At 43.1% G+C, this 17,908-nt stretch overlaps 1 protein-coding gene across 1 annotated transcript in view; it reads left to right on the top strand.

The window, feature by feature from the left end:
* Positions 1-550: 550 nt before the first annotated feature.
* The window catches only part of ZMAT4 (zinc finger matrin-type 4), a 221,447-nt gene continuing 204,089 nt past the window's right edge, over positions 551-17,908 (top strand). Inside the window, exon 1 of the mRNA XM_032229465.1 lies at positions 551-652. Within this exon, the coding sequence (XP_032085356.1) occupies positions 551-652 (102 nt within the window). The remainder of the gene's footprint in view (positions 653-17,908) is intronic.

Here is a 17,908-nt window from a genome sequence, read left to right as displayed (position 1 = left end):
GTTAGAATGCCCATTTTGACTCGCTCTAATTGTGACATAAAAGGGGCATGGTGGCTCAGGGGCTAAGATGCTGAGCTTGTCAATCAGAAAGATCAGCAGTTCAGCAGTTCAAATCCCTAGGGCTGCGTAATGGAGGGAGCTCCCATTACTTGTCCCAGCTTCTGCCAACCTAGCAGTTCGAATGCATGTAAAAATGCAAGTAGAAAAATAGGGACCACCTTTGGTGGGAAGGTAACAGCGTTCTGTGCGTCTTTGGCATTTAGTCATGCCAGCCACATGACCACGGAGACGTCTTTGGACAGCACTGGCTCTTTGGCTTTGAAACAGAGATGAGCACAGCCCCCTAGAGTCAGGAATGACTAGTATACATGAGCGAGGAAACATTTATCTTTACCTAATTGTGAACTACACACCCCGAGAAAAAAAAATGGTCAGAGCTTTTCATGGATTGATTGTTAACCATAGTTAATATCTGCCACACTTACAGGCCAAGGAGGTGATTGTAACAATCCTAATCATTTTTTCTTTGTTTTTCTTTTATTTTGAACAGATGAAGTCATCGGAGATCGATCAAGAATTATTCACAGAAAGTTACTGCAGGGTATGCAGTGCTCAGCTAATATCGGAATCACAACGTGTGGCTCATTACGAGGTAAGAGGTGTGATGCTGGAGGGTGTGGGGAAAACCTGATGTCTAGTTTATTGGTTTAGGTAGGCTTGTTGCAAATCTGTCAATCTAACAGTGGGTTTGAAGGAAACATACAAAGCAGGAGGGTCCTCATTTTATGGCTGAATATAGAATAATAGAGTTGGAAGGGACCTTTGAGATCTTCTAGTCCAGTGTTTCTCAACCTTGGCAACTTGAAGATGTCAGGACTTCAACTCCCAGAATTCCCCAGCCAGCATTCGCTGGCTGGGGAATTCTGGGAGTTGAAGTCCAGACATCTTCAAGTTGCCAAGGTTGAGAAACACTGTTCTAGTCTAACGCTACTCAAGTAGGAAACCCTATACCATTTCAGACAAATGGTTGTCCAGTCTCTCTTTGAAAGCTTTTAGTGATGGAGCACCCACCACTTCTGAAGGCAAGCTGTTCCACTGGTTGATTGTTCTCACCGTTAGGAAATGTCTCCTTAGTTCTAAGTTGCTTCTCTCCTTGTTTAGTTTCCACCCATTGCTTCTTGTCTTGCTTTTTTGTGCTTTGGAAATTAGTTTGACTACTTCATCTGTAGGAGCCCCTCTAATATTGGGACACGGCTATCGTGCCTCTCCTAGTCCTCAAATCAAGATTTCTTGATTTCAAATCAAGAAATGACAAGGGTCACTTCAAGAATTATTTCTGGGCATCAGTTTTTGAGAAAGCTTTAGAGAAACTGGAATAAGTCTAGTGACAAACACTGTGGATGGTCAGCGGACCAACTTAAGGTTTTTTAGAATCATCCAAACACTATCGTGCAACCCTAAAAAAATAGGCTTTATACCACTTCAGTGATGGTGGGTGGTAGAACAGAACAGAACAGAACAGAATATAATAGAACAGAATAGAACAGAATAGCAGAGTTGGAAGAGACCCTGGAGGTCTTCTAGTCCAACCCCCTGCTCAGGCAGGAAACTTTACACCACTTCAGACAAATGGCTATCCAACATCTTCTTTAAAACTTTCAGTGTTGGGGCATTCACAACTTCTGGAGGGAAGCTGTTCCACTGATTAATTGTTCTCACTGTCAGGAAATTTCTCCTCCATTCTAGGTTGCTTCTCTCCTTGATGAGTTTCTACCCATTGCTTCTTGTTCTACTCTCAGTTGCTTTGGAGAATAGCTTGACTCCCTCTTCTTTGTGGCAACTCCTGAGATATCAGATGTGATATACATTGTTTTAAGTCAATAGTGGATAAATGGTCTAAAGATATGGCATGTTTAATCTTGAAAAAAGGAGACTGAAAGTGGAACTGACACCTGGAAAATTGTCATACAAAATAAGGTCCAGTTCTTTGGTGTGTCATTATACACAAACATAAGTGTGGGATGCTTTAGTTTAGGTTCCTGTAATAAGGTGGATGTGAGAGTCTGAATAGCCCTTCAAAGTCCATGTTTCATCTTCTGAAATATTTAACGTATGACATCAAATCCAATCTTTATTACGGTCACAGACCCACATAAAGTTAACATACTGATTTTATGAAGCCACTATCAAATCTTTCAAAGTTGCAAACATGGTCTGACATTTTTATCTCCATCATCCACTCTAGGTGATATTATTTTTTTCAACATCATGTCTCCTGCAAAGGATAATCATGACGAGGTTGTCGATGTGTCTATTGGAAAAAAAATCACCTATCTCTACTGAGAACCGATCTGACACGGGAAATTGGAGAAGCTTTGCTAAAGCTATGCAATTAATGCTGATCAGTTTTCCCAGGAAATTTAAGGGAAAGGCTTTTTTCTTCAACCTGATCTCTGAGAATTTCAATGCAAGTTGATATAATTTATCATCTGATGAATTAATGTAGCGTTTAATCCTCTCTGCCAAATTTAACACATGGTCTCATTTTCTTTTCTTCGTGTTCTGAATGTCTACAGTATACGCACCATAGCTCAAAAGTATAGTTTAAGCAGGTCTCTTTGGAGAGCGAACACATTTGAGAAGAGACATGCTTAAAAAACATATGCTTAAAATTAAATGTACTTTCTCAAGCAGCTTCCTTTAATCTGCAGAGTAATGCAAAATAGGTGGTAATATATTTATACGAGGGATCTGAGTGAAAAGTTCAGTAAGTGGATTGTTTGGATGTGTGGCTGTATCATAATTGGTAGATTGGTACTGATTGGTGCTGGCTGTGTGTCCGTTGTTGTTTCGTGTTGTAATGGCCTGGGTGGTGGGTGGGGCTCGATTGTTGATTAGGGCTGGTTTCCAGATATCTGGTAGGCAGGAGGTATCGTCACATTTATTTATGTTATGGGAGTGTTTCTCTATTTTGATAGCTTCCATAATTATTATCTTGTTGAAGTGTTCAGTTTTAGAGATTAACCTGGTTCCTTCAAAATTAATTTCATGTCCTGTAGCTTTAAGGTGCTGGAAAAGGGAGGAAGTTTTTTTCTTACTGCGTTTTTGTGTTCTGCGATGCGTGCATTTATTCACTTGTTTGTTTGCCCTATGTATGTTGCAGGGCAGATTTTGCATGGTATTTCGTGACTCCTTGATTTTCCAGCTGGATCTTGTCTTTGGGGTTTCTTAAGATGTTGGCTATTTTTTGGTCAGTGTTGAAGGCTGTCTTGATATTGTGTTTATGGAGAATTTTGTTGATTTTATCTGTGGGGCCTTTGATGTAAGGGAGGAGGGCGATGCCGTTGCCCTGTTCTGTGTCTCGGTTCTTGGGGGGGGGGGTTCGCGGTTCTTGTTTTTCTTTGGAATCCATTAGAGATTAATACGTTTATGTGAGTGTATAATTCAGTTTTCAGGTGGTCTTTGTCAGCTAGGTGTTTGGTTCTAGAGATGAGGGTCTTGGCAACAGAGTTGATCTCTGCAGGGTGGTGATGTGATTGTGTATTTAAGTAGTGGTTGTTGTGTGATTTTTTCCGGTAGATGGTGTGTCCTAGGGAGCCATTGGGTTTTTTGTAGATTGGGACATCCAGGAAAAAATCTACGAAAACACACACACACACATATACACACACAGTCCTATTTGTTGAGGAGTGTGACCTTAGAAATTCCTGCACTTTGCCAATCTTTCTCAAGCTCTGTAGTCCTTGCGGTATGGTGGTGGAACAAATGGTGAAAAGAGTAAGGCTCTACATTTAGGCAAGAAAAACAAAATGCACAGGTAAATATAGGTGGTACCTTGCTCAATAGTAGTAACTGTTAGAGGGATCTTGGAGTCCTAATAGACAACCATTTATTTATTTATTTATTTATTTATTTATTTATTTAATATATTTATATGCCGCCCAATCCTAAAGGACTCCGGGCGGCTTACAAAAAATATAAGAAAAAACACATAATGATAAAAGAAAACAATTTAAAAACAACAAACACCCTCATACATTCTTTCTAGTCGGGGCTGGATCTCAACAGTGAGGTCAACAGCCCCAGGCCTGCCGGAACAGCCAAGTTTTTACAGCTTTCCTGAAGGCCAGCTGTGTGCAGCAGCTGCCAAAAAAGCCAACACAGTTCTAGGCTGCATAAACAGAGGGATAGAATCAAGATCACGTGAAGGGTAAGTTCCACTTTATAAGGCCTTAGTAAGGGCCACATTGGAATCCTGCATTCAGTTTTGGTTGCCACAATGTAAAAAAGATGCTGAGACTTTAGAAAGTGGGTAGAGAAGAATAACCAAGATGATTAGGGGACTGGAGGCTAAAACATATGAAGAATAGTTTCAGGTACTGGGTGTGTCTAGTTTAATGAAAAGAAGGACTAGGGGTGACATGATAGCAGTGTTCCAATATCTCAGGGGTTGCCACAAAGAAGAGAGAGTCAAATTATTCTCCAAAGCACCTGAAGGTAGAACAGGAAGCAATGGGTCAAGGAGAGAAGTAACTTAGAACTAAGGAGAAATTTCCTGACAGTGAGAACAATTTATCATGGGAAACATCTTGCCTCCAGGAGTTGTGAATGCTCCAACACTGGAAGTTTTTAAGAAGATGTTGGATAATCATTTGTCTGAAGTGGTGTAGTGTTTTCTGCCTGAGCAGAGGGTTAGACTAGAAGACCCCCAAGGTCCCTTCCAACTCTGTTATTCTGTTACGTTAAATCCAAGAGAAATATGGGGGAAAAAACCAAATGTTGTGGGTTGCCCATCACTGGAGGCTTTCAAGAAGAGACTGGACAGTCATTTGTCTGGAATGGCATAGGTCTCCTGCTTGAGCAGGGGTTGGACTGGATGACTTCCATGTCCCTTCCAATTCTGTTATTCTATGTCGTCCTCTTCTAATTGTGATTGATCACTTACCATGTTGCATCCCTTCATTACACGTTGTGGTCAATGGCTGAGAAAAGATGGTCCAAATCAGGGGTGAAATGCTACCAGTTCAGTTCGCTCTAACTGGTAATAAAAAATGCTAATGGTTCTGGTGAATCAGTATTTCTGATAATCAGCTGTGACGCCCAATTTATATCAGCTAGAATCATTGGATTTCCTGCTTTCTAGCTAATCTAAATCGTGTGGCACAGCGGATTCCAACTTTCCCTCACTGTTCAACTTACCTTTGCAGATTTGGAAGCCTTCAAAATGTTCTTTTTTAGCACTGCGTGGGCACGCCTCAAACGTTCATGCGCGCAAAGCGTGCGCTCGGTAGCAGACTCACCGAACTGGTAGCAGACTTCAGAGGATTTCACCACTGGGCCAAACCTTAATATATTGAATTTTAGAACATTCAGTGACTTTTTCCTTTTCTTCTGTCACTGTTCCTCCACTTCAAATTACTCTCCCCAGATTTATTTTCTTCTGGAAAAAGGAAAAAGGAAGATACAAGTACAGCATTTCTATAGATAGTGACATAAAAAAGGGGAATATTTAAGTATCCCTTTCCTTTTGTATTGTTCTTGGTAACCTACAATTTTCAGCTTTAAAAAAAGGCTTGAAAGAAATAAAAATAGCAAGCTTGAAGGTTGATTTTTGCATTATATTTGCTTTGTTTATCATTAGCTAATCAGCAATGTGAGGGACGCAGTGGCTCAGTGGCTAAGATGCTGAGCTTGTCGATCTGCAGTTCGGTGGTTTGAATCCCTAGTGCCATGTAACGGAGTGAGCTCCCGTTACTCATCCCAGCTTCTGCCAACCTAGCAGTTCGAAAGCATGTAAGAAATGCAAGTAGAAAAATAGAGACCACCTTTGATGGGAAGGTAACAGCGTTCCATGTGCCTTTGGCATTTAGTCATTTCATTTCATTTCATTTTTCATTTCATTTTAATTTATTTGTATGCCGCCCTTTTCCCTAAAGGGACTCAGGGCGGCTCACAACTCAAGGGAGGGAAAAACAAACAAAGTTACAAAAACATAAAACCATACATGGTTAAAAACACAACAATCATACCATTCGAAGTGGGGCAGCGAGTCTTTAGCCCCAGGCCTGTCGGAACAGCCAGGTTTTAAGGGCTGTGCGGAAGGCCTGGAGGGTGGTGAGGGTACGAATCTCCACGGGGAGTTCGTTCCAGAGGGTCGGAGCAGCCACAGAGAAGGCCCTCCTCCGGGTAGTCGCCAGTCGACACTGGCCGGCTGATGGAATTCGGAGGAGGCCTAGTCTGTGGGATCTAATTGGTCTAGTGGAGGTAATTGGCAGTAGGCGGTCTCTCAAGTACCCAGATCCAATACCATGAAGGGCTTTGTAGGGGACAACTAGCACCTTGAAGCGTACCCGGAGATCAACAGGCAGCCAGTGCAGCTCGCGGAGGATAGGTGTTACGTGGGTGAACCGAGGCGCACCCACGATCACTCGCGCGGCTGCATTCTGGACAAGCTGAAGTCACCGTATACTCTTCAAGGGCAGCCCCATGTAGAGCACGTTGCAGTATTCCAGTCTAGAGGTCACAAGGGCATGAGTGACTGTTGTGAGAGCCTCCCGGTTCAGGTAGGGACGCAACTGGTGCACCAGGCGAACCTGGCCAAATGCCCCCCTGGTCACAGCTGACAAATGGTGTTCAAAAGTCAGCTGTGGGGCCAGGAGGACTCCCAAGTTGCGGACCCTATCTGAGGGGCATACTATTTGATCCCCCCAGCCTGAGAGGTGGAACACTTGGCCAATTAGTAGGAGGGAAGCACAGCAGCCACTCGGTCTTATCTGGATTGAGTACAAGCTTGTTAACCCCCATCCAGTCCCTAACAGCCTCGAGGCCCTGGCACATCCATCGCTTCATTGAGTTGGCACGGGGCGGACAGATACAGCTGTGTATCGTCCGCATACTGGTGGTATTTTATCCCGTGCCATCGAATGATCTCACCCAGCAGTTTCATGTAGATATTAAAGAGGAGGGGGGACAGGACCGAACCCTGCGGCACCCCATACGTTAGGGGCCTAGGGGTCGATCTCTGCCCTCATGCTGGCCACATGACCATGGAGACGTTTTTGGACAGTGCTGGTTCCTTGGTTTTGAAGCAGAGATGAGCACTGCCCCCTAGAGTCAGGAACAAGTAGCCCATATGTGCGAGGGGAACCTTTAATCAGCAATGCATTATTTTGAGAGTTTTCTGAAGAGGAAGAGCAGATATATTCAGCTTCGCAGATCCTTGTTGGAAATTTCACCAGCTTTGATTTAATACACATTTGCGGTTTATGTGCTGTGTGAAGAAAAAGACATGATGGGTATCCAGGTTAACTTCTGTTTTTTAGCCCTTTATGTCAAGACAAGAGTGACACGTTTCCGAGTTGCTTGGGGGAGGCAGGAGATGAACTGTAAGGAATGTGATGAATATGGAAAGTGAACATTTTGATATTTGGGGACGATGGCTTTTATCTTTTAATTTGCATGATATTAGAATTTATTCTACCGCTTAAAAATAATCAGGCATTACAGGTGGTCCTCTATGTAGGACCATAACCGAGCCAAGAGTTTCTATTATTGAGTGAGACGTTTGCAAAAGTGGGTGTTGCCTTATCTTTACGACCTTTCTTGACACAGTTGTAAAGGGAATCCCAGCAGTTGTTAAGTTAGTAACACAGTTGTTAAGTGAATCTGGCTTACCTATGGACTTTGCTTGGTTGCAAAAGGTACCATATTTTTCAGAGTATAAGACGCACCGGAGTTGAAGACGCACCAAGATTTTGAAGACGCAAATTTTAAAAAAAAGTTTTGGCACACTCTGCAGACCTCTCCAAAATGGCATGTTTTTTTGTCAAAAAAAGGGCATACATAGTCTTTAGGAGGCTTATAGAGTGCTCTTGGGGGCTGGTGGGGGGGGGGACAAAAATGAGCAAAAAATTGCCCATTTTTTGCTTATTTTTCCCCTCCCCAGCCCCCAGCAGCACTCTGGAAGCCTAAAGGCTATGCACGGCCGTTTTTGCAAAGGGGGTGGGGGTTTTGGGAGGCCAAAAATGCTGTATTCAGTGTATAAGATGCACCCAGATTTTCACCCTCTTTTTTGAGGGAAAAGGGTGTGTTTTATACTCTGAAAAATACAGAATCACATCACCCCAGGACGCTTCATAAATAGGGACCAGTTGCCAAGCATGTGAAATTTGATAATGTGTCCATGGGAAGACTACAATGGTCCTAAAGTGTGAGAAACGGTCATAAGTCAATTTTTCAGTGTCATTGTAACTTTGAATGGTCACTAAATGAACTGTTGTATATTGAGGATTACTATATATGATTATGTGCGTGTTGTGGCCTATCAGCCACCAGCCCCTCCAGTAGAGGAATCAGAGGAGGAGGTGTGGGAGTCAGGGTCAGCATCAAGGCAACCTAAGAGCTTTGAGGGGGAAGAGAGAATGGAGCTGGCAAAGAGAGAGAGAGAGAGGCTGACCCTGGGCTGTCCGTCAGCCCTCAGATGGAGAGTCAACAGCCCCCAGGTCTCGAGGTGGCTGATGAGGAAGAGGAGGAACAGCTGGGTCTAGTGCCTGGATGTGCAGAAAGCAGAGGAGAAGAGAGCAGTGGAAATCTATGGGCTGGTCCTCGGGATGGAAGAGCCATCGCTGCTGCTAGCAAAACCCCATCCTAGCTCTTGGGATAAAGGGCAGGGGGCAGAGATGAATAGATGTGGCAGACAACTATTCATCTCCCCTGCTGGACAGACTTGTTAGCCTGCGTTGAGAGAGAAACTTTTGGTCAGGGCTGCCGGCATTCCTAATAAAGGAATCTTCGAGTTCACCTCAGAGGTTTGTTGTGTTTGGGAAGCTGGGCCAGAACAGTGTGCGACATAGTGTAGCACAACTCCTTCTGGCTCCTTATGAAAGTTCCTTCAACCAACGTACCTGAAAATATCAGCTCAGCCATTGATGAGTGATGACAGCAGATAGTAACATTCCCCTTGACTGCTTAACATGCTGAATGTCCTGCTGGCAGTGGAAGAGGGTTGAAGAAGGGTTGCAGGAATTGGGTATGTCTAGTTTGATGAAAAGAAGGACTAGGGGAGACATGAGAGCAGTGTTCCAATATCTCAGGGGCTGCCACAAAGAAGCAGGAGTCAAGCTATACTCCAAAGCACCTTAAGGCAGGAAAAGAAGCAATGGGTGGAAACTAATCAAGGAGAGAAGCAACTTAGAACTAAGGAGAAATTTCCTGACAGAACAATTAACTAGTGGAACAACTTGCCTCCAGAAATTGTGAATGCTCCAACACTGGAAGTTTTTAAGAAGGGACAGCCATTTCTCCAAAATGATATAGGGCCTCCTGCTTGAGCTGGGGGTTGGACTAGAAGACCTTCAAGATGCCTTCCAACTGTGTTATTCTGGGAATATTTCTTTCTTTCTTTCTACTAATTTCCTGGCAGACCAATTAATAAAATGTGTTTGAATATTAGTAGCTCAGGTTGGGAGTTCGGCTGTTGGTTTGAGCTCCGAGCTTGGCAATTTGGTTGCTAACATTTCATCACCATTCGAGGAGACATCCTCCATGTGTTTTGAATTGTCACTAATTAATCATTGGAATGATTTGCCTCCAGAAGTTGTGGATGCTCCAACACTGAAGGTTTTTTAAGAAGACACTGGATAACCTCCACATAACACTGTTCGGACCTAGGCTTCCCAAAAGCACAAAGCCCACTCCTCATCCAGATAAAACCCCTTTTATTTAGGTCAACGTGAATTCCTCTCCAGCAAAGTTCCAGCAACAGTTTTTCAAGAGATTTCACAACTACAGATCTTTATAAGGCTTGGAGAGCTGCCAGGCTGATATCTTCCAAACACCACTCTGTATCAGCAATTACTTGGCAAGAAGTCAGGAACAGATCTTCACCCTAATGAATCAAACTAATTGCCTCCTGCAAACTCCCCTCCCCTTTTGCTCCTCTTTATTCCCTCTGGGAGGGGCCATTCCTCATCCACCTGTGCCTTTACTCCTGAGTCGGCCCTTGTTCCTTAGCTGTTCCCTTTTCCTGGCAGCTCTGCACATGCGCACACTGGGAACAGGCTTCAGCTGTTCTTGTGCCCCACTGATGTCTAACTACAAAGGTAGCTGATAAGTGTCAGACGGCCCTGGCCCCCTCTCTGCTCTGACACAGAGCCCTCATCAGAGCCTTCCCCAGACTCCAGGACTGACCCAATCTCCTCACTGTTCGAATTATGCTGCCAGATCTGCTGGTGAGCCACAACAGTTTCCTGCCTGAGCAGGGGCTGGACTAGGAGACCTCCAAGGTCCCTTCCAACTCTTTATTCTCTTATTCTGTCTCTTGGCAAGGTGTTCCTCAGAAGGCAGCTGAAAGCAGAAGCATTTTTTTTTTCTGGGTTTACAGAAAAACTATTTGCATGAATATGGATTGCAAGTAGATTCCATGACTTACTTATTATTAGGCAGTCAGCATGGTGTAACGGTGAATGTGTTGGACCAGGAGTGATGCTACCTCTCACTGAATTTTTGCCCTGTCCACTGCAGGTCTCTCATCCCACTGAGCACAGCTCTTGATCATGGCAATGTTCTCCACCCCTGCAGTGAAGGAGAATCTTAATTTTTCACCTCTCAAGAAAAGAGAGGAATCAGAAACGCTCCTAACTCTGAAACGGGGAAAGCATAGAAAGGCTACAGAATGAGCCTGCCACAATAACTTGACTTTGTAGGAGCTGAGCTGATCAAATGCAAATCGAATGATCAAAATGGAAAAACAAAAGGACATTTTTTTTAATCGTATAATTTTATTGCCAAACATGTTCTCTAACTGCATTACACGTTGCCGTCTTGAATTGCTGTAATAAGATTGCACACTGCGCTTACAAGCTTTCCCCCCCACGCTGGTTGTTTTCCGATCCCTGCTTCCCCTCAAAAAACCCCACTTATGATAAAATTGTTTTATAATAATTTGTTGCCTCCTTTCGAATGCAGAACTCATCGTACCGGGGCTGGAATTCCTCTAGAAATATTATTAATCTCATCCGCAGCTTTTCTTGGTTCAAGCAGTCTTCTGTATCGGAATATATCCATTTATATGCTACTGTTTTCTTTTTTCTTTTTAAAAGGACACTAATTGCTTCGTTGCTGTTTTTCCATGCCAATTTCTTTGTTGCTCAACTTCGTTGCACTTTTTGGAAGGCCGTAATTGTTACAATATTGGGGTGGGGGAGTGGGAACACAAATGAAGATTTTCTCCATTTATTAATGATGGAGACAAGGATCACTCCGGTTCATCTCAGTTTTACTTTCATTACATGGCATCAGGGTTTTGATCCACTTCTCCGGGGGGGGGGGGGGCAACAGGTGGGTAAGGAGTCAGGTTAAATTCAGTTAAACCAATTAACAGAGTTGGAAGGGACCTTGGAGGTCATCTAGTCCAACCCCCCCATCCAGGAAACCTTACACCATTTCTGACAGATGGCAGTCCACTCTCTTCTTGAAGGTCTCCAGGGATGAAGCCCCCACAACATCCGAAGGCAACTTCTGTTCCATGGGTTGATCGTTTTCACTGTCAGGAAACCTTCTTTCCAGGTTGAATCTCTCCTTGTTCAGTTTCCATCCACTATTCATTGTCTGGCCTTAGAAAATAACTTGACCCCCTCCTCTCATGACAGCCCCTCAAATATTGGAACACTGCTATCATGTCCTTCTCTTCGCTGGACTAGCCATGCCCAGTTGAATGTAAACAAATCGTATGTTTTAGCCCCCAGTCCCAGAATAGAGTAGAGTAGAGTAGAGTAGAAGAGATGAATATGAATAGGACAGAGAATAGAATGGAACTGAATGGAATAGATAAATATGAATAGGATAGAGAATGGAATGGAATAGAATAGAATTCTTTATTGATTGGACACACAAGGAATTTGTGTTTGGTGCAGATGCTCTCAGGGTACATAAAAAGAAAAGATACACTCGTCACGAATCATAAGGTACAACACTTAATGATAATGATTCTATTTAATTTTTTTTTAACTTTTGTATTATGTATTTCTTTTAATGTTGTACGCCGCCCTGAGTCCTTGGGAGAAGGCCAGCATATAAATCTAATAAACCTAATAAACCTAAACCTAGTCATAGGGTGCAAATAAGCAATCAGGAAACAATCAATATAAATCATAAGGATACAAGCAACCAAATTACAGTCCAGCAGTCACAAGTGGGAGGAGATGGGTGATAGGAACGATGAGATGATTAATAGTAATAGTAATGCAGGCTTAGTAAATCCTCTTGTTTGCATAATTCAAAGCCGTATAAATAAAAGAGGGTTTTTGGGACTAGATTGTGATTTTTTGCTTTCTCAGGAAGTCTAGGTCCAATTCTGTACATGCAGGCAAATCATTCTTATCTTCACCAACCCCCCCCCCCCCAAATTCCATTAAACAAAGTAAAATCGCTCCCAGGGAGGGGGAGGGGGGAGAGGGCAGGTGAATAGATTTGTTAAGCGCAGACGCGACTCCTAACTGCATGGAAAGAAAACAGTGTGTTCTTTTAGGTCTCAAACATGTTCTTTTCCAATGTCCGTGTTTGTGCTAATGCCTGCCGAGTGTTTCCAACATTTGCCACCTGTTCAGCAGTCTGCGTGTTTAGCTGCTTCTCTTGGCAGGGATCTCAACCACAGTCACCTCCTGTGTTGGAAGGATGCTTGTGGTAGAGTTTGCTTTGTTCGTGTGTGTGTGTGTGTGTGTGTGTTTATTTCAGGTTTTTTGCATTTATATTAACTAAGGATGGTCTAAGATTTATTTACTTATTTATTTGATTTGTCGACTGTTTACAAACTACCATAAATTTGGAGTATAAGACGCACCAAGATTTTGAAGAGGTAAATTTTTAAAAAATGTTTTTGCACTCTGCGGACTTCCCAAACCCTCTGTAGGCCTCGTTTTTGGCAAAAGAGGGGGGCATATAGAGCTTTGGGAGGCTGGTAGAGTGCTCCTGGGGGCTGGAGAGGGCATAAACGAGCTTAAAACTGGCCATCTTGTTTTGCAAAAAAGGGGGTATGCAGAGGCTTTGGGAGGGTTGTAGAATGATTTTGGGGGCTGGGAGGGGGGCAGAACTGAGCAAAACTGGCCCGTTTTTCGCTTGGTTTTGCCCTCCAAAGCCCCGAGGAGCACTTTGCAAGCCTCCCAAAGCCTCTGCATGTCCATTTTTGCAAAGGGGTTGGGGTTTAGGAAGGCCAAAATTGCTGTATTCAGTGTATAAGATGCACCCAGATTTTCACCATCTTTTTTGAGGGAAAAAGATGCATCTTATACTCCGAAAAATACTATTCTTATAAATAAATAATAGGTATAAGAATAAACATAGGTATGAATGAAATGGGTATGAATAAATGGGGGCACTAGGAGAGAGACAGTAGGCATGATGGTGCGCTTATGCACCATAACGGGGTGAGGTCAATAGTAGAAGTTTAAGGTTAAAGTTATGGGGATTTGAAGATGTAACAACAGAGTCAGGTAGAGCATTCCAGGCGTTGACCACTCTGTTGCTAAAGTCGTATTTTCTGCAATCAAGTTTGGAACTTTGAGCAAATGGCTAATTACATAAATGATCTTTAAAGTAATTATCTCCTTTTATTTGAGCCATATTGTTTGTTTGACTTTGGAAGCAATTTTGTTTTTCTTATGGAGTTTTCTTTAGCAAGATTTGTTGAGGTGAAATAAATAGTAATGTAAAAATTCCAGCAAGTGAACCCATATATTCAGGTCAGAGTTGGTATTCATCTACCTTCCCTAGATAATGGTAAAAGGTAAAGGTTTTCTTCACACATATGTGCTAGTCATTCCCGACTCTAGGGGGCAGTGCTCATCTCTGTTTCAAAGCCAAAGAGCCAGGGCTGTCCCAAAACGTCTCCATGGTCATGTGGCAGGCATGACTAACACCGAAGGCACATGGAACACTGTTCCCTTCCCACCAAAGGTGGTTTCTATTTTTTCTACATTTTTTACGTGCTTTCCAACTGCTAGGTTGGCAGAAGCTGGGAGAAGTAATGGGAGCTCACTCTGTTACGCAGCGCTAGGGATTCAAACCACTGAACTGCTGACCTTTCTGATCGACAAGCTCAGCGTCTTAGCCACTGAGCCACTGCGCCCCCTTTTACTTTCTCTACCAATTTGCAAATGTGAGTATGCACCTACATGGGATGGCATAGGGCAGGTGGTGGGCCCACCCACAATTTCCCCTACCAGCTCAGGCAAAGTGGTCCAAATACCAAATACACCTCTGATTCAGGTGTCTCTTACTGCAGAAACTTTTCTTAGTTTTCACAGGCTTACAGTGTATCCTAAAATACTGTGTGGGTTTGGATTGCTTCTGTGGTCAATTGTTACGTACAACTACATATATACTATTACATAGCCAACATCGTATTGTATTATTAAATACAAAAGGAAGGAAGAAGAAGGAAGGAAGAAGATATATGTTAAAATTAAATATGTATATTGAAAAGGAACTATAAATACCATCAACATAAAATGGAGCTCGCTCAGAGGCTGAAATATACCAAGTGAATGAAATGAAGAGTGGGAAGTAGAGGAGAGAGGTAAGGGAAGAAGAGAGGGATAGGAGAGAGGGTGGGTGGAGAAGAAGAGAGAAAGAAGGAGTGGAAAAAGGAGAGAGGAGAAGGAGATAGGAAAGGGAAGTAGAAAAGAAAAGGATGACAGAGGGAAGAAAAGAGGTAGGGGAGGAGAAAGAGATGGATAGGGTACAAATATGGTGTATGGAGAGCAGAAGAGCCAATGATCGATTTTGGAAGTTGATGGCAAGACGAATTGATGTAAACATTTAATAATACAAGTTTTTACACTATTTTCTCTTGATGAAATATTGTGTTAATAATCAAGATTTAAAAAAATTCAAGAAGTGCTATTCGGAAATTGAACAACAGATAGAGGGGAAAGTGTTATTTTTTAAAAGGCTCTCCTACAGCCCATGCTTAACAGTTGACGAGTGAAGGCTTGTCATTGTGATGGGAAGTGTTGAACTATTTTTTGACAAGCTGAAAGTTATCACACGAGAATCTGACAGGTGTAACTGCTGTCTGTTCTGCTGTTTTATTTGTGAGGGAGCTTTGAAAAGTTCATCATTTGGGTGTTATCCATGTGTGTATTGGGGAAAGGGTTGGGCTTCAAAAATTTCAGCAATGGGTTCTCTACCCAGTTGCTGGGTGGGCGTGGCCATGGTGGGCATGGCCTAATTGGCCTCCTGCACCATCATCCTGCAGGGGCTTCATTTTCGCCTTTCCCAGGCTCTGGAGGTTTACATCGAGCCTCTGGGAGGGCAAAAACTGCCTCCTCCGGGCTCCGGCAACCCTCCAGAGGCCAGAAATGGGCCCATTTCCAGCCTTCTTGAACTTCCAACAGGCCCATTTTCCCCCTTCCCTGAGACTCCGCATGGGCCCTGCACTTACCTCACATCCAAATGGGCCACATGGAGATTCCTGGGAGAGGTGAAGTGGGAGGCGCAGGGTGCGGTGGGCAGGGCCAGCAAGTGGTGGGATTTGGAAGTTCTCCGAACCAGCCATAATGTTAACTATGGGTTCTCCCAAACCCATCCGAACCCATAGCAGCCCACCTCTGGCTGTGGGGATGGAGTTACTTTTATTCTTACTTTCAAGATTTATGCAAGCATTGCCCAACTGTTTCTCTACTTCTCTAATGACCATAACAGGGTTGCAGGAACTGGATGTGCCTATTCTAATGAAGAGAAGCACTAGGTGACATGATAGCTGTCTTCCAGGACTTGAGGGGCTTTCACAGAGAAGGGGGGGGTGGGGTCAACCTATTTTCCAAAGCACCTGAAGGCAGGACAAGAAGCAATGGATCAAAACTCATCAAGGAGAGATTCAACCTAGAATGAAAGAAAAATTGCCTGAGAATTTCTTGAGTGAGAACAATCAATCAGTGGAACAGAAGTTGCCTTCAGAAGTTGAGGTTTACCCTCAACTTTTTCCATCATTGAAGGGTTTCAAGAAAAGATTGGATAGCCATTTGTCTGAAATGGTATGAGGCCTGTTGAACAGCGGGTTGGCCTAGAAAATCTCCAAAATCCTTTTCAACTTCCATCCTGCCTTGCCCTGCCCTATCCTATCCTCATTCCCCCGTAATGCCCTGGAGAAATGGAAAAAGCCAATTCTGCTGCGTTTGAGAAAGAGAAATTGATGGCAAGATAGTTTTGATGCCAAGAAGAAGAAATTCTAAAGATTCAGCATCATTTTTTGATTAGGCTCTCAAATTCTGTGGTCAGTTTATAATGGATTCCCTTGAAAGTAGGCCTCCAATAGAACAGAACAGAATAGAATAACAGAGTTGGAAGGGACCTTGGAAGTCTTTTAGTCCAACCCCTTGCTTAGGCAGGAAACCGTACACCACTTGGACAAATGATTATCCAACCTCTTCTTAAAAGCTTCCAGCGTTGGAGCATTCACAACTTCTGGAGGCAAGTTGTTCCACTGATTAATTGTTCTAACTGTCAGGAAATTTCTCCTAAGTTGCTTCTCTCCTTGATTAGTTTCCACCCATTGCTTCTTGTTCTGCCTTCAGGTGCTTTGGAGAATAGCTTGACTCCCTCTTCTTTGTGGCAGACCCTGAGATATCGGGACACTAGTCATTCTTTTCATTAAACCAGACATACCCAGTTCCTGCAACTGTTCTTCATATGTTTTGGCCTCCAGTCCTCCTTACTCCAGTGTCTGATGATGTCATTAACCAAGTCCTCGTGGATAATATCTGATTAATTGGGTGCCATTGAGATAGGCTCAACTGCCGGCCACAGCATAGAATAATGATATGAAACAAACATGTAGACAATAGGCATCCTCATTTCACTCCCTTCCCTATTCTGTATTGTGCAATTTCTGATCTTTTGCCACTTCATGTACATTTTAAAATCTCTTAAGAAATTGCAGGTCTTCTAGCATCCTTGCCTTTAATATATCCTGCACAATCACAAACGTTGGTGCAATTAATAAAGCAACAATGATGGGCCTTTTTCTTCAATTCTCTGCCTCTCTCCCTTATCTATCTTAGCTATCTGATTTGTCTCACCCTTTTCTGAAACTTGCATCTTCATTTAGCATTTCTGACTCTCCACATGACTCGCATCGCCAGAGCTTTCAAGCAAAATTTCGTGGGTATTTTTGTGAATAGTGCAAGTTGTTTGGTAACGTACAAACTCTATTTTGTGTATCTTGACTTCTTTTATATAGAATAGAACAGTGTTTCTCAATCTTGGCAACTTGAAGATGTCCGGACTTCAACTCCCAGAATTCCCCAGCCAGCGAATGCTGGCTGGGGAATTCTGGGAGTTGAAGTCCGGACATCTTCAAGTTGCCAAGGTTGAGAAACACTGGAATAGAATAACTGAGTTGGAAGGTCTTCTAGTCCAACCCCCTGCCTAGGCAAGAAACCCTACACCACTTCAGACAAATGGTTATCCAACATCAACTTAAAAACTGATATGCTGATCTTTTCGGATTGCTAGGTTACACATTGTATCATTGTCAACCAAAATATCCAGGGAGGTTTAAAGTGTAGAAATTCAATCTGAATTTACTTTGATTTCTGAATTACATTTGAGGATTTTTAAATGGGAAAAAAATGGCTTTTTTGTTAGATTCGTTCAATATGGCAATTGTAAACCCAGAAGGGGCTCAGTGGCTAAAACACTGAGCTTGTCGATCAGAAAAGTCAGCAGTTCAGTGGTTCGAATCCCTAGTGCCACATAACAGAGTGAGCTCCCATTACTTGTCCCAGCTTCTGCCAACCTAGCAATTCAAAAGCATGTAAAAATGCAAGTGGAAAAAATGGGAACCACCTTTGGTGAGAAGGTAACAGCGTTCTGTGGGCCATCAGTGTTTAGTCATGCCAGCCACATGACC

This window comes from Thamnophis elegans, chromosome 13 (genome assembly GCF_009769535.1).
Source record: "Thamnophis elegans isolate rThaEle1 chromosome 13, rThaEle1.pri, whole genome shotgun sequence".
Taxonomy (NCBI): Eukaryota; Metazoa; Chordata; class Lepidosauria; order Squamata; family Colubridae; genus Thamnophis; species Thamnophis elegans.
This window is presented reverse-complemented; position numbering and strand designations above follow the sequence as displayed.